This window comes from Megalobrama amblycephala, linkage group LG9, assembly GCF_018812025.1.
Source record: "Megalobrama amblycephala isolate DHTTF-2021 linkage group LG9, ASM1881202v1, whole genome shotgun sequence".
Taxonomy (NCBI): Eukaryota; Metazoa; Chordata; class Actinopteri; order Cypriniformes; family Xenocyprididae; genus Megalobrama; species Megalobrama amblycephala.
Genome location: NC_063052.1, coordinates 27,085,788 through 27,109,971, shown reverse-complemented (window position 1 = coordinate 27,109,971; position 24,184 = coordinate 27,085,788). Strand labels below are relative to the sequence as shown.

The 24,184-nt window shown below is 41.0% G+C and overlaps 1 protein-coding gene across 4 annotated transcripts; it reads left to right on the top strand.

Annotated features, from left to right (window-relative positions):
- The first annotated feature begins 7,782 nt into the window (after positions 1–7,782).
- Positions 7,783–24,180, top strand: LOC125275496. Of its 4 annotated transcripts, XM_048202480.1 has the most exons (6): positions 7,825–7,851; positions 8,034–8,106; positions 12,751–12,926; positions 13,106–13,144; positions 21,970–22,038; positions 22,232–24,180. In XM_048202480.1, the coding sequence occupies exons 3-6, from the start codon at positions 12,894–12,896 to the stop codon at positions 23,693–23,695; spliced, it is 1,605 nt and encodes a 534-aa protein (XP_048058437.1). In that variant the 5' UTR covers positions 7,825–7,851; positions 8,034–8,106; positions 12,751–12,893; the 3' UTR covers positions 23,696–24,180. The 4 variants fall into 4 exon arrangements, with proteins under 4 accessions (XP_048058439.1, XP_048058438.1, XP_048058437.1 ...); XM_048202481.1 differs by lacking the exon at positions 12,751–12,926 and having other exon boundaries at positions 7,807–7,851; XM_048202482.1 differs by lacking the exons at positions 8,034–8,106; positions 12,751–12,926 and having other exon boundaries at positions 7,783–7,851.
- Positions 24,181–24,184: the final 4 nt, after the last annotated feature.

The window sequence follows — 24,184 nt, the reverse complement described above, 5'->3', positions numbered from 1 at the left end:
GCGAGAGTTCCTCTTACCCCAGGATGCATGACTAATTTAGAAGAATGCCCCTAGCGGAGGACAGCAGGATGAATAGACTTGGGAACGAATAACAAATCCTGGGGACATTGTCGAGGAACAGATACATTGGACAACGTCACCTTAACCTGTCTCTCTATTCCCCAGGTAACGCCCCCAACCACACACACGTCTGGTAATGTCTCAGTGGTGGAGGTGCTCTCCGAGGTACCGAACTGGCGAGAGAGTGCATCAGGCTTTGTGTTCTTAATGCCGGGCTGAAAAGAAATGCTAAATTAAAACGTCCAAAGAAAAGCGCCCAATGAGCCTGGCAAGCATTTAGTCTCTTTGCTGTCTGAATATATTCAAGGTTCTTGTGATCCGTCCATACTACGCATGGAATAGAGGTACCCTCTAACCAGTGTCGCCATTCTTCTAGGGCCAATCGAACGTCAAGGAGTTCATGATTGCCAATGTCATAGTTATGCTCGGCCAGCGAGAGTCGGCGGGAGAAATAAGCACACGGATGGACTTTTTCATCTAGCGGTTAGCGCTGAGAAAGCACAGCACCGACAGCCACATTGGAGGCATCAACCTCGACAATGAATTGTCTCTCGTGGTCTGGCATTATTAGTATGGGGGCTGTGGTAAACAGCTCCTTGAGTTTATCGAACGCGAGTTGCGCAGAATTTGGTCCAAACGAAACGAGTCTTGGACGAGGTGAGAGGTGTCAACGGAGCAGCCACATGACTGAAATTAGAGATAATTCGGCGATAAAAGTTTGCAAACCCCAAAAAACGTTGGAGTGCAGTTTGGAAGTCAGGAATGGGCCATTCAATGATTGCATGCACCTTGGCTGGGTCCATACTGATGCCATCAGCAGATACTACCGAGCCAAGGAACGTTACCGACTGGACGTGAAAAGCGCATTTCTCAGCTTTAACGAAGAGGCGGTTCTCTAACAGGCGTTGCAGGACGCGGTGAATATGTTGGACGTGCACCTGGAGAGAGGGCGAGAAAATCAGGATATCATCCAGATAGACAAAAACAAAAATGTTGAGCATGTCTCTCAGAACATTGTTTACTAGGGCTTGAAAGACAGCTGGTGTGTTGACTAGGCCGAATGGAAGAACCCGATATTTAAAGTGCCCTAAGGGAGTATTAAACGCCGTCTTCCATTCATCGCCCTCCTTTATTCGCACTAAATGGTAAACGTTAATCTGAGGGTTATGCTGAACAAGCCAAGGATGACCCAAAACAGGGGCAACAGTAGAACGAAAAATTTAAAAAGAAATAGTCTCTTGATGATTGTCAGAGAGAGTCACCAGAAGGGTGACGTGACGAATTCGCTTGGGAGATCGCTTGTCCAGTCTGACTGCCAATTCCACCAACTGATTTAATGCAGCGGGGACTTCACATGCATAGATCTCTTCCTCGAGATCGGGGTTCAATCCTTTCAGGAAACGAGCAGTCAGGGCCGGTTCATTCCACTCGCACGTCGTAGAAAGTGTGCGGAATTCGATGGCGTAGTCAAGAACAGAATATCTCCCCTGGCGCAGCACAGCGAGCAGACGAGAAGCCTCGCATCCAAAAATGGATTGATCGAAAACTTTGATCATCTCCTCCTTAAAAGCGATGAAAGTCTGACAACAGGCAGCCTCCACCTCCCAGACAGCCATAGTCCAGTCACGTGCCCTTCCAGTCAACAGAGAAATGACAAAAGCAATCCTGGCGCGGTCAGCCATGTACATAGAGGACTGAAGGGAAAATACAACTTCACACTGGGTCAAAAAGGCAATTGAAGTCAGTCATCTGGGCAGCGAGACTCTTCACTGCGTGTCTGGCTGGCGAGAGCTCTTGCTCATGTCTGCCCAACAAAATTCCCTGCCATCGGACGGCGGAACAGACGGATGCCAAATTCGCAGAGTCCATTTTGTTCGGATGATTGTGTTGTGTACAGCAGATGACCCAGAAGCCAAGGAGCGATCAAACAGAGTTTATTAACAGTTCAGAACAAAGTCCAACTAAGGCAGACTGCCAGGCGTAGTCACACAGAGACGCTGCAGCTGGAAAACTGGGTAACACAAATAGGAATACTCTCGCTGATGAAAGCTCACAGAGCACAGTAGCTCGGTGGCCGATCTGGACGCGCCTCAGGCAGAAGATGGTGAGTTCGATGCCTGGCGGATGGAAGGAACCAGGCTTGTAGAACAGAGGGCTCTGACAGATGGAGCACGAGACAGCCACTAGGACAGGGACTAAGACTGGGGCGACACACAAGCAAAGGTTAACAACATCTGGGAGAGTACAAAGACAAACGCCACTCACAGGTAGTTAATCATCCGACAAAGAAACGAACAAACAGCAGGGAGAAATAGCCAAGACAATCAACGAAGACACACAACAGGTGCGGACACGAATAGGCGCGAGCGCCGACAGAAATGACAAACAGCTGAAACAAATAAGCAATGAAGGCAGGGGAAGAAGGGAGAAGAAGACAATCAAACCCGGCTCATGACAGAAAGTGTATTAGATACAATTAACTAATTATCAAATACCATAATACATTTGTAAATGTAAACAATTTAATTTTGTAGAACTGAATTCATTGTGAAAGTACTACAGGGTTGATGATTTCACAACTTAACCAACATTATTAAAAGCCTTTTGGAATGATTTACCAACTGAGAAAGCAATTAGCCTAAGGAATGGCACAGTCTATAATCATAAACTATTATGTCACAGCAGATAACTTATTTGCCAAAATCTAGGCTATCAAATGACACATTTTAAAGACTGAAGGTAAAAAAAAAAAAATAGTACCGGTGGCTCATTACTAAATCAATCATAAAGACAAAACACAATGTATAAATCGTTGTATATTGATGAACAACAATTATATTCCGGAGAGGACGCAAACCCCTTCAGACCCTGAGTCTATTGGAATGGACATTACATGGATTTTGTTTTTATGGATTTGGATTTTATGTTTTTATAATATAAGTACTGCCTGCTTCAGGCATCACAAAAGACAGGCATGGCTAACCAACTAGACAGGAGGAGGAGGAGGAGCTCCTTTTTCATCTTTTATATGAAGATCTGTGTTCATGGCATCATCAACTTGCACCTATTATAATCTTAATAATATCAAGTGATAATATTCAAAGTTAATTTGAAAATCTTTCAGAACTGAAGAACAAAGGATTTTTTTGAAGTTTGATGTCCATCACAATGGACATTACGTCTTAATCAAATTAAATTTTTTTTCTGATTTTGTCTTCTATGTTGTGATCATAATCTGCCATTCAGTTTTTCATTAGTTTTAGTGAAAAACAGAAATAGCAAACATGAAATGAGTGCATACACTGCAACACACATACACTGATGCCCTGATGTGCCCTGATTGTGTGCCCTATACGCACACAATCATATATTTATCAAAAACAGCAAGTACACACAACACACCCACAAACGCACAGAGACATATACACACATATTCCCATTCACCCACTGCAAACAACAAAAATAATAAAGCAAGTTTTTTGAGAATTCATCTTATCTTCAATGCTATAATTCACATATTGTGAACTCTAGCTCATAAGAACTGTATGGTTAAAATATGACAATTTTTTGTTGCTTAAGCCCTGATGTCCATTGTAGTAGACATGAAAAAAAAAAAATCTAATAAAAAAATGAGTTTGCACAAATCTTTTTTTTAGACTCATTTATACATTAAAGAAGAGCAAATATCAAGTGGATACAATTTTTTTTTTTTTTTTTGCTCAGTGGATCATAATTCAGGTCTGAAGGGGTTAAAATTTACAGTGGCGCTTTAACACAGAACAGGAAACTCATGAATATTCGTGTTTACTCCGCCCAGTCTAGTCATGGGAGAAACAAATCTTTTTTCAATTGAATCTTGATTCAATTGACTTTGAACCAATTGAATCAAAATAATTCACTGGTTCGAAGCATTCGAAACGCCACACGCTTGTCAGAACATGGTAAATGCCAGAGGTGGGGACTCGAGTCGCACATTTTAGGACTTGAGACTTGCTTGACAAATATTAATAAAAGACTTGACTTGACATTCATGACTTGAGACTCGGACTTGAGTTAAATGACTCGAAATAACTTTTTTTAATAAATATCTGTTTTTGAACGCTCCGCAACCTAACCACGTGACGCAGCAGGCAAGAAGAGAGAATAGGCTTGTTGAGATGCATCGGCGCTGCGCAGACCGATCGGCGAATGACATCAAAGTACCGCGAGAGCAATTGGAGACCAGACGACTCCTTATGCTTTTGAATCGCTCTCGCGGTACTTTGATGTCATACACCGATCGGTCTGCGCAGCGCCGATGCATCTCGAACAAGCCTAGAGCTAAAGTAAGAGCACAGTCGTGACTGAACATTAAGGCGCTACGCCAAAAATAATTCAGTAAAAAAATAACGTTTTGGACATGTTAAGAGTTGACTTTGAATTGGTTTTGATGATCCGTGCAAATGCTTTTAAAACATTTAAGCACGCCAAAAGAGGAAAAGAGAATGTGCTGTCTGTGAATGTCCTGTCACACACACACGACGCACAGAAAGACGCGCGCCAGAATCGCCAGAATGTCACGCTTGAACGAACAATAACACTAATAATGCCAGAAATGTCTGTTTTGTCGAATATCAGCTATAAATAATGCTGCGTCCCAATTCGCCTACTACTACGCCCTAAAAGTATGTAAGTTACTCTTTCTGTGAACAAAAAGTACTTACTTTTGAGTGTGTAGCAAAAGAGTAGACAAGCTTTGGGACATACTATCAAGTCATACAATTGCGTCTTTGCTCTCTGTCGCATCCTGTCACCGTAAACTGGCCTGCCAATCATCTTACATCCTCCACATTTCATTTAGATGATTTCCTACCATATCGGAGAGAAATGCAGCACGTTGATCTGCAGTCGCGGGTCTTTCATATGGAGAACTCTCCTCTTATTAATCCATAATGATGCATTTAAAAGTTAATGGCCATTCGGATCTTTATAAAAGTCCACATTGGTATTTGCAGATGAAAAATAACACAGCATTAAATAAATATTTTCTATCAGTTTGAACCGATTATTAATCACTCAAACCTCTCAGCGTCGATCGCGGATATCCGCCATGTTTTGTAGTTTTTTTTAAACACTTTTTACTCGTGTTTGTAGTTCTGAGCTGAATCCTCGTCCAAAGCGCAATATTGGGTTGTGGGCAATAATAGCCTTTTGGGGCTGCGTTCCAGTTCGGTTTTTAAATGCCCTTCCCTCGCTAACTTCCCTCGGTCTCGTTGACTCGGATGTACGTCATTGCTTACGTTGCACGAGTGCCCACTTCTGGCGGAACCTTTGCAATGGGCTGAACTGGCGGTGCGTTCCAAACGGGATATATCGCCCTCCGAAGGGCACTTCAGAGTGAAAACAGTCATGACCGCCATATTGAAGGGTCGTTCCAAACCGAAGTGCTCAAAACGGGCCACTTCAAAGGGCCCTTCGGAATGAAGGATTTCAAAGGGTACAAATGATGGACACTTCAGGCCCCCAATGATCCTTTGCACAGGGAAGTTGTTTGACGTCACAGAATGGCACAGGAGGCTCGGAGTTAAATTTTACCTATAAATGTATATATAGTATTTTTCTATACTACTGTAATATTTATACAAGTTAGATTTGGTACATTATTATGGTCAAAACGACATTGTACTTCAACAAAAATGCTTTACAGCTCCCTTTATCAGTCCATTTAAATGTTTAAAATACATAGATACAATATACATGGTGCGATAAACCTAAAATAAATAAATAAATAAACTAACTTTAAACTAACGCTTGCACAATCTACTCCTCTTTGATTGTCTCGTTAAGATGACGCTGAAGTGCGTTCCAAAAGAAGAGTTTTATTGACCCCTACCCCCTTCATCCCTTCGAAGCTCTCACTCCGGAGGGTGAACCCTCTGAAGGGATTAGGGCATAGGGATGAGCCCTTCCGAATGGAACACAGGGTGGAACGTCCTAAGCCCTTGATCACTTGGAATCCGCAGTGGAGCTGATTTATTATTTATTTTTTCCCCTTACAAATTTGTTTAATACAGCATTCTATTTGTATATATGTGTGTTTTAAATGTTTAAAAAATAATTAATATATCATAGAATTGTTTGTGGTAGGGTAAATTAAACGCGATATGCGGTGACGTCATAATCGTGTTGCATTGTGGGTTATGGAGCTGCCTGAAGTGTACATGTGAAGTAGACTCGGTTAAAATCGAGGGAGCGAGGGTCTGTCCATGTAAACTTCCCTCGTCCACTTCACGAAGTGGAACGCACTTCAAAATGGCGGCAGGGATGCCCCCGAGGGGAAGTGTGTAGGGAAGTTCGTGAGTGCGTGTCTAAAACTGGAGTGGAACGCAGCCATAGTGTGCACGGATCCACACTTCTAAAATCTACCGGAAATAGTAGACCATCCGGGGATGGTGGCATACTCTTTTCAACATAGGCTAGTGATGGGACATTTGAACCGAGGCTTCGGAGCTTGTGTCGAGCATAAATGGGCGTGCCAGATGAAGCGTCGATTCGAGGCTTGTGTTGGGAATGTAGAAATCACGTGACCGATGACAAACGAGGCCTCGGTTTGTGTGGAATACGTCATCGGTTTGGTTTGAGTGTCGCTTCCGGATAAAGGGGGTTCGAAACACGCGCCACCTTGTGGGTGCTTCAGGAATAGTAGAACCAGAAGTAGTAGTAGAGTGTCAGAGAGTCATTGTCGTTATTGTATTATTAGAGCTATATTATTACATTATATTAGGTTATATTAGGTTAGTATAGTATAATTTATGAATAATTAATTATCTGTGTGTGTGTGTGTGTCTGAGCCAGTTGTTTCTGCACAAGTAAAGTCAGATAGAGAAGATACATATTTTATTTTATACCCAGGCAATGCACAAATGTCTGTTCAGGTCATAGGCTTAGGATTAATTTTGTCAGCTATTTCTTTAAATCATACAGACTTGCGAACCCAACCATGCATACACACACACACACACACACACACACACAAACCCCTGAAACTTGCAAGGATAACCATGCACATGCAAACAAACAATACACTTTTCATTCACACACACACACACACACACATTCACTCACAAATATTAATGAATCACGCTCAATCAAATCAAATCACATAAATAAAAAGAAAAAAAATCTAATTTGCAAACACAACCATGCACATGCGAACAATACACTTTGGATACACACACACATTTATTTATTATTATTATTATTAGATTTTTATTGTATTAACAACTCAGCGGTATGTGGACACCTTTTGAGTAGAAATGCATATTGCAATTTTTTGATGCAAATAAAACTCCCCTATTCCATAACTACTTTAGTTTTAATTTATTTTAATATAAGTTCAGTTAAACCATCAAACATTTGTATGACTTGCAGTGACTTGTTTGACCCAAGCTATGACTTGACTTGCTTGATTCTCACAAAAATTGATTTGGACTTGCTTGAGACTTGATGGTTAAGACTTGAGACTTACTTGAGACTTGCACATTTGTGACTTACTCCCACCTCTGTGTCATTAAATGTTTACAAAAAAAAAAAAAAATCTGAGCTCAGGTAAAAATAAGTTCAAAGCCAAAGAGATCATCGACCCCTAGCGGCGAATCACTGAAATTTCGAAACAGTTATGACGCAACGAAGCCTCGTTTACTGTAATCACGTGATACGCGCTCCGAATCACTGGTTCAAAACAAACGATTCGCAGGTTTCGAAGCTTTATGAGTGTTTCGATAGCGCCCATCACTAATTACACCTTTATATGTAAGTATTGTTTTAACTTTCTGAAATTTCTAGTGATATAAATGTAAAAAAAGAAACTACGGGTCGTTTTTAAAAATTAAAAATGTGGTTGTTAGCTGAGCCACTGCATTTGCTCGGCTGCATTTGTTCGGTGGTGTGGGGCAGAACTATAAACTCTGCTGTGGCTTTTCGATGTGTTTTAGGGGGCAGGGAGAAGACTGCTTCATTTATTAAACTGAGGGGTGAAACCTGTGAATTATTCACCGGGGCTTGGAAGTAAGACAACAACCCGTTTGTTAAATCTGTATTTACCGTCTTGTCTCTGAGGTACATTTAAACTAGCCCTCACCCCATACAAAGAGCAAAGCAATAAGACAACTAATAGACCGCAGTAAAGATAGTTTGCGGTTTGATATTCAGATTTCTTTTGGCTATAAATACGCAGTGCGCTGTCATAGACATGCAAATAATACCAAATATCGTTCTCCATGATTTGTGAATTAAGGTGACGCTGTCCTTTGGGCCGAAATCAGTTTTTTTTTTCGTAGCGACTCTTAATTTTATGATGGCTATATCTCCAAATGTTGGACACTTAGAGGAATGAAACTGGTGTCATCTTCACCAGCTTGATCTGTGAATTTTTTCACAGCAAAGCTCTTGTCCGTAAACCCCTTGGTAAGTCCGCCAGTAAGGAATGTGAAATAAAGGTGTTCTTCATGTTTAACGTCTATTACCAATGAACACGCAGACTGCTGGAATAAAATAACATTGTTTTAGGTCGAGCTCGATTTGTGAAAACTTTCACAATAGCATTTCATCTCGTGGTCGTGTTTCTCTTTGCTCTGCCCCCGTTTTTTGTATAATATGATATATATATATATATATATATATATATATATATATATATATATATATATTAATTATATAAATGACCTTGTACAGATAATGTACATCACTATTCTCATCTGTGAAAACTTTCACAGTTCAGTACGGGTCAGCTGACCCATCCCAGGGTCACTAACATCGCTATTCTGATCTGTGAAAACTTTCACAGTTGAGTTTTGGTCAGCTGACCCTTCCCTGGGTCACTAACATCACTATTCTGATCTGTGAAAACTTTCACAGTTCAGTACGGGTCAGCTGACCCTTCCCTGGGTCACTAGCATTACTTTTCTGATCTGTGAAAACTTTCACAGTTCAGTACGGGTCAGCTGACCCTTCCCTGGGTCACTAGCATTACTTTTCTGATCTGTGAAAACTTTCACAGTTCAGTACGGGTCAGCTGACCCATCCCTGGGTCACTAGCATCACTTTTCTGATCTGTGAAAATTTTCACAGTTCAGTACGGGTCAGCTGACCCTTCCCTGGGTCATGTACATCACTATTCTGACCTGTGAAAACTTTCACAGTTCAGTACTGGTCAGCTGACCCTTCCCTGGGTCATGTACATCACTATTCTGACCTGTGAAAACTTTCACAGTTCAGTACGGGTCAGCTGACCCTTCCCTGGGTCACTAATATCGCTATTCTGATCTGTGAAAACTTTCACAGTTGAGTTTTGGTCAGCTGACCCTTCCCTGGGTCATGTACATAACTTTTCTGGTCTGTGAAAACTTTCACAGTTCAGTATGGGTCAGCTGACCCTTCCCTGGGTCACTAACATCGCTATACTGATCTGTGAAAACTTTCACAGTTGAGTTTTTGGTCAGCTGACCCTTCCCTGGGTCATGTACATCACTATTCTGACCTGTGAAAACTTTCACAGTTCAGTACGGTCAGCTGACCCTTCCCTGGGTCATGTACATCACTATTCTGACCTGTGAAAACTTTCACAGTTCAGTACGGGTCAGCTGACCCTTCCCTGGGTCATGTACATCACTATTCTGACCTGTGAAAACTTTCACAGTTCAGTACGGGTCAGCTGACCCATCCCTGGGTCACTAGCATCACTTTTCTGACCTGTGAAAACTTTCACAGTTCAGTACGGGTCAGCTGACCCATGCCAGGGTCACTAGCATCACTTTTCTGATCTGTGAAAATTTTCACAGTTCAGTACGGTCAGCTGACCCATCCCTGGGTCACTAGCATCACTTTTCTGATCTGTGAAAACTTTCACAGTTCAGTACAGGTCAGCTGACCCATCCCTGGGTCACTAGCATCACTTTTGTGATCTGTGAAAATTTTCACAGTTCAGTACGGGTCAGCTGACCCATCCCTGGGTCACTAGCATTACTTTTCTGATCTGTGAAAACTTTCACAGTTCAGTACAGGTCAGCTGACCCTTCCCTGGGTCACTAACATCGCTATACTGATCTGTGAAAACTTTCACAGTTGAGTTTTGGTCAGCTGACCCTTCCCTGGGTCATGTACATAACTTTTCTGATCTGTGAAAACTTTCACAGTTCAGTACGGGTCAGCTGACCCTTCCCTGGGTCACTAACATCGCTATTCTGATCTGTGAAAACTTTCACAGTTGAGTTTTGGTCAGCTGACCCTTCCCTGGGTCATGTACATAACTTTTCTGGTCTGTGAAAACTTTCACAGTTCAGTATGGGTCAGCTGACCCTTCCCTGGGTCACTAACATCGCTATACTGATCTGTGAAAACTTTCACAGTTGAGTTTTGGTCAGCTGACCCTTCCCTGGGTCATGTACATAACTTTTCTGATCTGTGAAAACTTTCACAGTTCAGTATGGGTCAGCTGACCCTTCCCTGGGTCATGTACATCACTATTCTGACCTGTGAAAACTTTCACAGTTCAGTACTGGTCAGCTGACCCTTCCCTGGGTCATGTACATCACTATTCTGACCTGTGAAAACTTTCACAGTTCAGTACGGGTCAGCTGACCCTTCCCTGGGTCATGTACATCGCTATTCTGACCTGTGAAAACTTTCACAGTTCAGTACGGGTCAGCTGACCCTTCCCTGGGTCATGTACATCGCTATTCTGATCTGTGAAAAGTTTCACAGTTCAGTATGGGTCAGCTGACCCTTCCCTGGGTCACTAGCATCACTATTCTGATCTGTGAAAACTTTCACAGTTCAGTACGGGTCAGCTGACCCTTCCCTGGGTCACTAACATCACTTTTCTGATCTTAGAAAACTTTCACAGTTCAGTACGGGTCAGCTGACCCTTCCCTGGGTCACTAACATCGCTATTTCACAGTTTTCACAGGTCAGAATAGTGAAGTTTTCATAGGTCAGAATAGTGATGTACATGACCCAGGGAAGGGTCAGCTGACCAAAACTCAACTGTGAAAGTTTTCACAGATCAGAATAGTGATGTACATGACCCAGGGAAGGGTCAGCTGACCCGTACTGAACTGTGAAAGTTTTCACAGATCAGAAAAGTGATGCTAGTGACCCAGGGAAGGGTCAGCTGACCCGTACTGAACTGTGAAAGTTTTCACAGGTCAGAATAGTGATGTACATGACCCAGGGAAGGGTCAGCTGACCCGTACTGAACTGTGAAAGTTTTCACAGATCAGAAAAATGATTCTAGTGACCCTTGGATGGGTCAGCTGACCCGTACTGAACTGTGAAAGTTTTCACAGGTCAGAATATTGATGTACATGACCCAGGGAAGGGTCAGCTGACCCGTACTGAACTGTGAAAGTTTTCACAGATCAGAAAAGTGATGCTAGTGACCCTGGGATGGGTCAGCTGACCCGTACTGAACTGTGAAAGTTTTCACAGATCAGAAGAGTGATGCTAGTGACCCAGGGATGGGTCAGCTGACCCGTACTGAACTGTGAAAGTTTTCACAGATCAGAAAAGTGATTCTAGTGACCCTGGGATGGGTCAGCTGACCCGTACTGAACTGTGAAAGTTTTCACAGATCAGAAAAGTAATGCTAGTGACCCAGGGAAGGGTCAGCTGACCCGTACTGAACTGTGAAAGTTTTCACAGATCAGAAAAGTAATGCTAGTGACCCAGGGAAGGGTCAGCTGACCCGTACTGAACTGTGAAAGTTTTCACAGATCAGAATAGTGATGTTAGTGACCCAGGGAAGGGTCAGCTGACCAAAACTCAACTGTGAAAGTTTTCACAGATCAGAATAGCGATGTTAGTGACCCTGGGATGGGTCAGCTGACCCGTACTGAACTGTGAAAGTTTTCACAGATGAGAATAGTGATGTACATTATCTGTACAAGGTCATTTATATAATTATATATATATATATATATATATATATATATATATATATATATCATATTATACAAAAAACGGGGGGCAGAGCAAAGAGAAACACGACCAGGAGATAAAATGCTATTGTGAAAGTTTTCACAAATCGAGCTCGACCTAAAACAATGTTATTTTATTCCAGCAGTCTGCGTCTTCATTGGTAATAGACGTTAAACATGAAGAATGCTTTTATTTCACATTCCTTACTGGCGGACTTACCAAGGGTTTACGGACAAGAGCTTTGCTGTGAAAAAATTCACAGATCAAGCTGGTGAAGATGACACCAGTTTCATTCCTCTAAGTGTCCAACATTTGGAGCTATAGCCATTATAAAATTAAGAGTCGCTACGAAAAAAAAACCTGATTTCGGCCCAAAGGACAGCGTCACCTTAATTCACAAATCATGGAGAACGATATTCGGTATTATTTGCATGTCTATGACAGCGCACTGCGTATTTATAGCCAAAAGAAATCTGAATATCAAACCGCAAACTATCTTTACTGCGGTAACGAATAGACTGATAGAAACGAATAGATGGAAAGACACTCTTTCACTTTGTTGTGCTGTTATGCAATCTTTGTCTCATGCTTTAACCAAATTTGGGCGTCCATATCTATGATTTTGGAGGATTTTTGTGTCTGTCCTGCCGTGTCATCTTTTCTAATCCAAGTTTGCATTCCTGTTTTTATATTTCACAAATGTTTCTTTTTTTCCTTATTTTTTTTTTCGTTAAGTGTGTGTGCGTCCCCATTCGAAGGCAGCATCCTTCATAGGAGGCGATACGCGTTGATAAATGAGACTGTCTAGGAGGATTTCATATTTGTAATTTAGCCTAAATGCTAGTGATTTCAGCAAGTCCTTCAATTTTAAGGCTCAGATGGATGTGCGCAATAGAAAAACTCACCAGCAGGTACATTGTGCCAAACCAGGCATCCAGTAAAAAATACTAATAATAATGATATTGATGATAATAATAATAATAATAATAATAATAAAATCATACCGTTTATTTGGAATAGAAAGCCCAATAAAAATATTTGAATTTTATCATAATAAACTTTATTTATTTATTTATTTATTTATTTACAGATGGATGATGCTACTGGTCCAAATAACTCTCCTCACCAGGTACATTCATGTTCATCACTAAAGATTTAAAGGGTTAGTTAACCCAAAAATTAAATTTCTGTCATTAATTACTCACCCTCATGGCGTTCCACACCTGTAAGACCTTCGTTCATCTTCAGAACACAAATTAAAATATTTTTGATAAAATTTGATGGCTCAGTGAGGCCTCCATTGTCAGCAAGATAATTAACACTTTCAAATGCCCAGAAAGCTACTAAAGACATATTTAAAACAGTTCATGTGACTACAGTGGTTCAACCTTAATGTTATGAAGTGATGAGAATACTTTTTGTGCACCAAAAAAACTAAATAACGACTTTATTTAACAATATCTAGTGATGGGCGATTTCAAAACACAAAGCTTTACGAATCTTTTGTTGCAAATCAGTGGTTCGGAGCATGTCTCAAGTTGCCAAAATCCCGTGATTTCAGTAAGCGAGGTTTTGTTACGTCATAAGTGTTTTGAAATTTCAACAGTTCACGTGACTTTGGCAGTTTGATACACGATCCGAACCACTGATTCAAAACCAAAGATTTGTAAAGCTTCAAAGCTTCATGAAGCAGAGTTAGTGTTGATAGTGTTGAATAAAGTTGCTTTTTTGTTTTTTGGGGGCACAAAAAGTATTGTCGTCGCTTCATAACATTAAGGTTGAACCACTGTAGTCACATGAACAGTTTTGAGTAACTTTCTGGATCTTGAGAAGTTCACTGGCATTGCTGTCTATAGAGTCCTATAGGATTTTATCAAAAATATCTTGTGTTCTGAAGATGAATGAAGGTCTTACAGGTGTGGAACAACATGAGGGTGTGTAATTAATGACAGAATTTTCATTTTTGGGTAACTAAAACTAACCCTTTAATTCTACAGTCTCTCTTTGACATGTTTTTTTTTTTTTTGCTGTTTAGTTTATCTTGATGGTAATGCAATGTGAATTAGTTCACCAACGTTTAATGTTATGTATCCAGAAGGTTAGTTCTTGTGGAATATTTAGGGCTGATTTTAGCCTTCTCAGGGATTTTTTTTTTTCTTGGTTAATTTGCACGCACTATGTGTCAATGACCCTCGTGTATGCGTAAAATGTGAACTATACTTTGGGCTTTACAACATCCTCACAGCACACCTTCCATCAGTAGCTGAGTTTACATGATGATAATCCATTTGTAATCAGACTAGTAGCACTGTGGGAATAAAAAGTTGGAATGAATTGGCCAAATCCGATTTAAATTTAATTCAGATTGTAAGGGGTGCTTTAAACCTTTTAGAATCCTTTCAATAGTAGGTTTAAACATTTTATCAGGACAGACAGGAAAGATTTGGCATGTGCAGTGGCATAGAAATGGTACAATGACGTATAATGCACAGAATGAGCTGCTGTTGTTGTTGAATAACGTATAATAAATGACTGTCGTGTCATTCTAAAATTCTCATTCCACTCATGCCGACCCAGCTTCGGACTCTCATCCACAGACGCCTTGTTTTGGGCACGGGAAGGGCTGTTTTTACGGCTTGATAATTATAAGCAGCACGGCACAAATTGCTTCATGTGCTTGTCGTCTACTAAATCAGGACCCGAAATAGATAAATATTAAGGGTACTAATAACAGAAGAGTTTTTCCTTTTTCATTTTTCTTGTACAGACAACAATGTTGTCAAAAGAATCCCCATTCACACAGATCCACAGAAATTACTAAAAATGCTGTATTCTGCTGCCAGGCCAGTAGATGGCGATAAAGAAACACTACGTACACATAGACTGAACAAGTAGCATGTATGCGCATGACGTCACCGTTTTCACAAATTTGCGTTTTTGTAGTTTACACAAATGTTGTGGAAAAAATCAACCTAATTCTACTGCATAAGAGACAAACATGTCCAATTGTCTTTAAAGGTTTTATTTCTTGCAAGAAAGGTCAGACAGGTCATACAGAAACACAAGTAGCTGCAGAGTGTAAGACAAAGAACGAAAGCTTCCCCTCACTTTTATATCTCTAACCTCCAAGGCCGAAGCCTCTGTCCTTTTACCATATTAGGAACATCTCTTAGTGGCTGTAACTTTCCACACATTGTTAGCACAGACATGTTTTTAACATACATCTTGCATGTCCCCAAACCATATCTTGCTCTTTCTATTTCTAACATCTATGTTAACACTATGTTAAACATTACCACTTAAGCCAACATCATACCATGTTCCATAAGCATCATATTTCACAAGAATACAGGTAAAAATCATATGAAAAATTAAAATTTCCACAACAACACAGAGACGATCATTGTTTTCAAAAACTTGCACTTAGAAAACCCGTTTTCAAAAGTTTGCATTTTCAGGCCCCCAAAATGCCGTTGTTGTGTAAATGAATGGCCAAAATGCATAAAAAGTTTGTTTTAGATATTGGTGTTGTGTAAATGGTCCCTGATGATTTCTGAATAGACAACTAAACAAAAGAACGTAATTTACTAGAGGTTCTGTCAAAATGTTAATTGCTGCAGACTATTTAAAATGTATCAGGTTACTGGCGTAACCTATGTTCTCTGAATAGGGAACAAGACGCTGTGTAGCTAGGATGCAATGGGAACGATATACCAAACACGCCAAGCTAAAGAGCTTGAGAGGAAGCCACACTTCTGGTGGAATGTGCCCGAACACCGAGAGGTGAAGACGGATCATGCACCTCATATGCCAGTGAAATAGCCTCTGTAACCCAGTGAGAAACTCTCTGCTTTCATGCGGCAAGCCCGCGGCAGCCAGCACTAAAACATACCAAAATCTGATTCGGTCTTCTCCAACCACTAGAGCGTTCTCCATAAGACTTCAGAGCTCGGACAGGGCAGTGAAGTGAAAGTGAAAGCTTTTCATCCTCATCAGAGGCGAAAGGAGGAGGATGGAATGTGTGAAGGCTGATAACTTGAGAGCGAAATGGTGTAGTCAAGACCTTGGGCACATATCCTGGCCTGGGTCTTAAGGTTACCTTAACTAGATCAGGGTCGAAGTCCATACACGCCTCGCTAACAGAGAGAGCTTGCAAATCCCCCACTTGCTTTAAAGAAGTTAGAGCCAACAAAAGAGCAACCTTAAGAGTCAGAATCCGCTCTGGAGCTGACTCCAAGGGCTCAAAAAGAGCCTCCATTAAGCCCTCCAGGACGACTGACAGATCCCAAGAGGAAATTCCAGGGGGGCGTGCTGGCTTCAGACACCAAACCGCACACATAAATGCAGAGAGCAACCTATGTTTGCCCTGGGGAATTTCATCTGACTCCCTTTGAGCAGCAACGGTTGTGGCATAAACTCTCAGACTCGTAGCAGCTGCCCCCGCAGCAAATTTGTCTTGCAGGAACTCCAGCACTGAACCCACAGGGCAGTTGACTGGATCCACAGCATGAGCTGAACACCAAGACTCAAAAACCCTCCACTTGGAGGAATACAGCCTTCTTGTTGGATGGTCTCGCGATGGTCTCCTGGAAGTCAGCAGGAAGACTAAAGATTACAGCTTGCGTCCTTTTATGGGCCATACCCACAGCTTCCAAATCTTGGGTCGAGGATACCATATCTTGCCCTGAAGCTGAGACAGCAGGTCTTGTCTGAATGGGATCTCCCATGGAAGAAGAATCAGCTCTGAGAACCATGTCTGGGAGAGCCAGAATGGGACTACAAGTAGGAGACGGACCCTGCTCTCACTCACCCTGCACAGAACAGCTGGGATCAGCTTGACAGGCGGGAACGCATAGAGTTTCAGTCTCGGCCATGGGTGAGCAAACGCATCTATGCCCATCTGAGTCGCTGGGGGGCTCAGGAAGAACTAAAGCGGGCATTGAGATGACTCCTGCTATGCAAAGAGGTCCACCTCTGCTCTGCCAAACACTTCCCAAATCCAGGCTACTGTTTGAGGGTTTAGCATCTATTCCCCTGATCTGAGTTTCTGCCTCGACAGAAAATCTGCCGCAAGGTTCAGGGTCCCGGGTACATGAACTGCTCTCAGGGAGAGGAGTTTTTTCTGAGCCCAAAGGAGCATGCCTGTCTAGGGTGCGTGATCGTGAAATCCCCCTTGGCGATTTATATGAGACACCACCGCCATGTTGTCTGTCCTGACAATGATGTGGTGTACCCTGAGAAAGGGGAGAAAATGCAGCAGGGCAAGGGATACAGCCCTGAGCTCTAAGCTGTTTATGTGCCAAGAGAGGAACTCTCCTGTCCAAACTCCACACACTGGCCTGCCCTCAAACACACCCCAGCCAGTCAGAGAGGCGTCCGTTGTGATCATTTGCCGATCGAAAACAGCACCCATGTTGACCCCTTTTTGACGAAAGAGTGGGTCCCGCCATATCGAAAGGGCACGGAAACAAACACGCGACACTTTCAACAGGCTAAAGGCTGGTCCTGTCGAACGGACCCCTAAGAGCTTCATCCACCAAAGAAACAGTCAATTATGCAAGTTGCAGGCAACACACAAATCAGCGGTGAGGGGAGAAAGCTTAGCGCGTCTTCTATCTCCCGTGACGAAGGGGTGAGGCTGATCCAATGCTGCACGCTGAAATGCGCCGGGCAGTGGATATGACAGAGATGGATGAGGAGAGCGAATGAGATGTGGGCAGAAATGCTTGTGCGGTCTGACCCAACCTCAGAAGGCAGGGGAAGCTCTCTTTCTGGTGTCGGGGTCAGGAGCGACTCGAAGGAGCTGGAGTGGAGGGCTTGCAGGGCCGCTTCAGCTCAAGACACCTATGGGGTCGCTGGCAGAGCAATGGACGACCACAGGCTCCCCAAACCATAGTCAGTGGGGATGAACTGGGTCACTTCTCCTACTGGCAGACTCCTTCCTATGCGAAGTGCGCTCTCTGGTTAGAGAAGAGGAGGGATTAGAAGAGTCCCTAACTCTCCTGGGCATAAACTGCCCGAGAGCAGCCAACTGGGACTTGGCGGCCCGAAATTTGTCAACCACCGCGTTGACCGCCTCCCCGAATAAACAAGATTGAGAGATAAGGGCATCCTTGAGGAACACCTTCTCCTTTTCACGGATTACTGCAAGATTGAGCCATAGGTGGCGCTCTGCAGCCACTGAGCCCACCATGGAACGCCCTATAGCATTAGTGGTATGTTTAGTGGCTCTTAAGGCCAAATCTGTGGCTCAGGAAATCTGAGGAGCAGTATAGGATGGCGACGTAAGAGCGTCGGGGCGGCGCCCATACCATCAGCCAATAAATTGCCGTGATTCTATACGGGCTTCAGACAATCGGCACACCCAGAGGGCGTTCCCATTGCGTCATAGCTACACAGCGTCGAGTGAACCTATGAAAGAGAACAGATATCATTCATTTGAATTATTCTTTTTAACAAATCGATTTGAATGAATGATTCAATGAATCACTCGTTAAGACTTCAGTTGATTTATTACTGGATGAATCAGTGTTTTTGAACAAAACTCTTCGATGAATGATTGAACAATGAACAATGTCATCATTAAAATCATTAATTCAGACCGATTAAAAAAAACAAATTAAATATTTTTAAATACTAGCATTTTGTCAGAAGTTCTAGTAAATTTGTTTAGTTGTCTACACCGCATTTCAAATTATTATACAAGTGACATATCAGTAAGATTTCAGTAGAATAAACATTCAGATTTCAGTTTTTCAAAGAAAATATTTGTTAGTTTATTTATCCATGTCTTTTTAGATAACTGGTATCAATCTCAGACAAAATAATTTGCCAGGTCTATGGAAACCCTACTTGGAGGTTGTTCCACATTATTAAGCAAGTCACAGTTCTCATGCAATATGGGGAGGAAAAAAGATCTTTCTGAAGATGAAACTAATAACTAATATTGTGTGAAAACTGAATGGAGATTATCAAATTATCATAAGATTTGTGAGTGATTTAGAGCACAGCAGAACTCAGATGGTCAGATAAAGGCTTAAAGTTTCTGTCAAACAAGTTAATTGTATTAAAAGGTCAGCTATAAAAAAGCCAGTGTTGAGCAGCAAACAGGTATTTGAAGCTGCTGGTGTCTCTGGAGTCTTGAGAAGCTCTCCATGCAGGCTGACAGTTGTGCGTAAAGATGCATTTCAGCCACCACTAACCAAACCTCACAAAGAGAAACATTTACAGTAGACATAGAAATACATTTTCAAACAGTTTTTTATTGCTGTGGTGTTTTTTTGCAGCATGGGATAGTGCATAGTGCATTGTATTTCAGAAGACACTATCCTCCTTGTTATACCATAGCTGAAAATGGCCAGTTATGAACGCCACATATCTACCCTCAGAGACCCTAAAGGGACCTTCCATCTTCCACTTCCCAATATTCTAGCCCAAATCATCCCCCGCTAGCTCCCTGCTGATGTCGCAGTCTTGTTGGAACGTGGTGGCCATTCACCAACCATCCAGAAATCCATCCATTTAGACCATCCATTGTAGTATGGCATTCGTCAGTGAATAAAACTATTTAAATATTAGTCTTTATGTATTTCTAAACCCATTGTAAATGTTTCTCTTTGTGAGGTTTGGTTAGAAGTGGCTGAAATGCATCTTTACGCACAACTGCCAGCCTGCATGGAGAGCTTCTCAAGACTCCAGAGACACCAGCAGCTTCAAATACCTGTTTGTTGCTCAACACTGGCTTTTCTATAGCTGCCCTTTTAATACAATTAATTTTTTTGACAGGAACTTTCATTAATAAGCCTTTATTTGACCAAGTTCTGCTGTGCTCTAAATCACTCAATCTTATGATAATTCAATATTCTGCATTCAGTATTAGTTGTTTTCATGCCTTTTGCACAACATTGCACCGTTTCATGCTTCTCATCTTCAGAAAGATCTTTCTTCCCCCCCATATTGCATGAGAACTGTGACTTGCTTAATAATGTGGAACAACCTCTAAGTAGGGTTTCCATAGACCTGGCAAATTATTTTGTCTAAGATTGATACCAGTTATCTAAAAAAGACATGGATAAATAAACAAACATTTCAAACATTTTCTTAGAAAAACTAAAATCTGAATGTTTATTCTACTGAAATCTTACTGATAGGTCACTTGCATAATACTTTGGAATGCGGTGTATTTAGAATCATGAGAGAATCATTATCTCTATTTTACAGTTTTTTACAATCACTTTGCTACTATTTTCAGAACCTTGATGTCATTTTTCAAAACTCTAGACACAAAACTCAAAACGGTTATCACTTGTAACACAGGCTGTCTAGTGTTCAAAACATTGCATTGTGCATCCACATCTTTAAAGAAATCTTGCACTTGCACAATCATTGGTTCAAAACACAAATTTACTGTGAAATACCATTGAAACATAACTATAGATCACCCAAACACAAGCAACCGATAGTTTCACTGTGTCATTGTTCGTACAATCATTAAATATTGTATAACAAAATAGGTGATACAGGTTTCATTATGGTACTACATGTATAGTAAATACATCTCTGTAAAAGTATTGTAGTAGTAGAGAGAATACTACAGACACAGAATCATTGAACAAAGTTTGTAATATATTGATGAAAAACACTACAGTACAATCACAACATAGCTTTATTTGAATCAAAGCAAAAATAATTAGCTATGAAATAGAAAAGACAGTACTGTAAAACATCAAATGCAGTGTTCCTCAACTTGCTTGTACTGTAAGAAATAAAACAGGAGTGCACTGCAAAACATGCTGTTCTTACTTAGAGTTTTTCTCTTGTTTCTAGTCAAAATATCTTATATTCATGAAGCATTTTCTTGACAAGTAAAAATTATTTTCTTGTTTTCAGGAAAAATAAGTCAAAATTAAGTAAGTTTTTCCTGAAAACAAGAAAATAATTTTATTTGTCAAGAAAATGCTTCTTGATTTAAGAACTTTAAGATATTTTGGCTAGAAACAAGACAAAAACTCTAAGTAAGAACAGCATTTTTTTGCAGTGTGAGAAGGTGGTACAGTATTTGGGGCCATAGACACAGTGTCTGATGAAGCATTATGATAAAATATTGGGCTACATCCATAGATATTGTAGTCTAATTGGTTCATGCTCCACGCTAATTGGTGACAATGAATCTCATTATCTTGAAACTTTCATGATTTACAGTAAACATGGAAGATTGTTTTTCTGTTTCCATACAACTATGCATTAAGAGTAATGCAACAGTTACTTATCATTTTGAGCAGTTGTATCAATTGATAGTTAGATCATTGTAAGGAAATGAATATACACTCATTTGAAATGTAATGTGTGAATTGCCTTTTGAAATAGTAGTACTTTGATGTTAAGTTGTGTCATATTGAACAGGTGATTTTTGTTGAATGAACGAATGATCTAAGTTTTATGTGTATTGTATCAAAGCAATTGAGAAAAGGGTTAGAGTTTTGAAAAATGTGCATTTTGATCATTGGTTATGAGTTTTGTGTCTAGAGTTGTGAAAAATGACATCAAGGTTCTGAAAATAGTAGCAAAGTGATTGTAAAAAACTGTAAACAGAACAATTTTGATTCTTAATTTATCCAGAATCATGCAGCTCTAGTCAAATGTTTAATAGCCATAGCTGAATCGTTGTCATTTAGGAATAAGATCATGTGGGTGTTTCAATGGAGATTGCTATTTTTAATGATTAATCGTGCAGCTCTAGTTTCAGAGGACAAACTGTAAAGAATTGGATGAAACTGGTCCACACAAGGAACTATTACATAAAACCCCAAATAAGTCTGTTTTGTTCAAATGTGTGAGCATGGGCAAGAAGAAAAGTTTTAAGAAGTTCAATTTTGAAGTCTCGCCAGCTTTTTCTCAATTTCAAATGTTATAATAATGCAAAATGTTGTTTATACTTTTGATATTTGTTTACAGATTGTGACACAGTTCAGAAATGAAAATGAGATTTTTGTACCAAGACTGAGATGGACCGGAAATAATATAGTAAGTTTTCAAGTCACAACAAGAAACTAAAAAATGCCATTTTGTACTGAACTGGGATTGTGCTTAGAGCTGCAAACAGCATTTATTCTCATTATCAGTGAATTGTATTAAAAAGTGATAAATCATTTGGACTAGAAAATATCAGAGAACCATCAAATTTGCATTTAGTTTAATGATGTTTGTTTGTTTTTAGATGAAAGACATGGATCTTCAAGATTCTGATGAACTCTACGATTCTACATCAGAGAGTTCAGATTCTTACATTTCAGATATCTTTTCTGAAAGTGACAGTGATGACCTTATACCAGACCAGGCAAAACTTCAGCTTCTTGATGAACTAGACGTTGATGAGTCTGGCTCAGCGAGTTCCCCTGTCTGTGAGACAACGTCTGACAAAATGACCTTTGATAGGCATAGCCTTACATCTGAAGAATCTGGAACAGCAGAAGAACCCTGCTCTAGTCAAGACACAAAAGACAGCGTAGTTGTTAGTGCATACCAAAAAATAGGTGGCAGTAGAGTGTACAACAAGAGGCATTACTGCTTGTATTGCCGTAAGCCTTATGCTAAGATGGCAAGGCATCTAGAAGGTTCGCATGAAAAAAAACCTGATGTGGCTAAAGCTCTAAGCTTTCCAAAGGGATCCAAGGAGAGAAGAAAACTGCTAGATTATATTCGCAACAGAGGAAACTATGCTCACAATGCTGCTGTTATGAAATCAGGAAAAGGGGAACTAGTGCCATGTAAACGGCCACCTAAAGAAGCGCAGGGAGATGATTTCATGCACTGTGTATACTGTCAAGGGCTTTTTATAAGAAAAGTCCTGTGGCGACATCTGCGTTCTTGTAGACTTAAACCTCAATCATCAGTCGCCACCAAATCGGGAAAATACCGTGTTCAGGCTTTGTGTAGATACACAGGGCCTGTGCCTTCAAACATGTCTAAACAACTGTGGGGAGTAATCACTACCATGAATCTTGACCCAATCACAGAAATAATAAAAAACGACAAAGTAATTATTGATTTTGGACAGCACTTGTTAAACAAAGGTGGGATATCAGCCAAGAATAAACAGTGTGTGCGAGAGAAGATGCGACAGTTGGGAAGGCTGCTTTACAATGCTAGGAAAGTCACCTCCTTAAAAACAATGAAAGACTGTGTAAATCCAAAGAAGTACATGGAAACTGTCAAAGCTGTCAAGCATACATGTGGGTATGACATTGAAACCGACAAGTTCTCGATTCCAACACTTGCCAACAAGCTTGGAAATTCCCTGGTAAAAGTAAACAAAGTCCTAAAAGCTCAGGGTTTACTCTCAAACAACAAAGAACTTGTGAAGAATGCCAGTGAGTTTCAAGACATCCATGAGGAGAAGTGGAATGAGATGATCTCAGGTACAGCATTGAGGAACATGAGGGACGCAAAGAGTAATGTACCCACTCTCATGCCCTTTACTGAAGATGTTCAAAAAATGCATACACATCTCAGTCAAGTACAAGATAAGTGGTACAAATCACTCTCTGAAAGTCCCTCTACTAAAGCCTGGAAGGAGCTGGTGAAGGTGTGTCTAGCCCAGGTGATTCTCTTTAACCGGACGCAGGGAAGGAGAGGTGGCGAGCATGCCTTTGTCTGCATTTTTATCAAGAGACACTTTTGATCCAAATGTGGATGTGGGTTGGGCACTCTCTGAAGTGGAAAAAATACTCTGCAGACACTTCTCAATGATTGTCACCAGGGGAACCCATGGCTGGCCGGTTCCAATTCTTCTGACTCCAAAAATGTTGTGTGCCTTAGAACTGCTTGTTCAGCAGAGAGAGGCGTGTGGAGTTCTTAAAGACAATGGTTATTTGTTTGCAAAACCAGAAGCCATTACGCATTTCGAAGGGTCACACTGCCTCTGTGGCTTTGCAAAGGCATGCGGTGCAAAGTTTCCCAAGTCACTGACATCTACCAGACTGCGAAAGCATGCCGCAACCCTTTCAACAGTGCTGAATATGACAGACACAGAGATGGACCAGCTTGCCAGTTTTCTTGGACATTACATAATAATCCATGGTGAGTTCTATCGACTCCCTGAGAAGACCCTGCAACTTGCCAAGATCAGCAAAGTTCTAATGGCTCTCGAGCAAGGAAGATTAGCTGAGTT

Coding starts and splice junctions, on each gene's coding strand:
- LOC125275496 (XM_048202480.1), top strand. CDS start 12,894: ATGGATGTGCGCAATAGAAAAACTCACCAGCAG. Junction 12,927..13,105: donor ATAGAAAAACTCACCAGCAG/GTACATTGTGCC, acceptor ATTTATTTACAG/ATGGATGATGCTACTGGTCC. Junction 13,145..21,969: donor CAAATAACTCTCCTCACCAG/GTACATTCATGT, acceptor ATTTGTTTACAG/ATTGTGACACAGTTCAGAAA.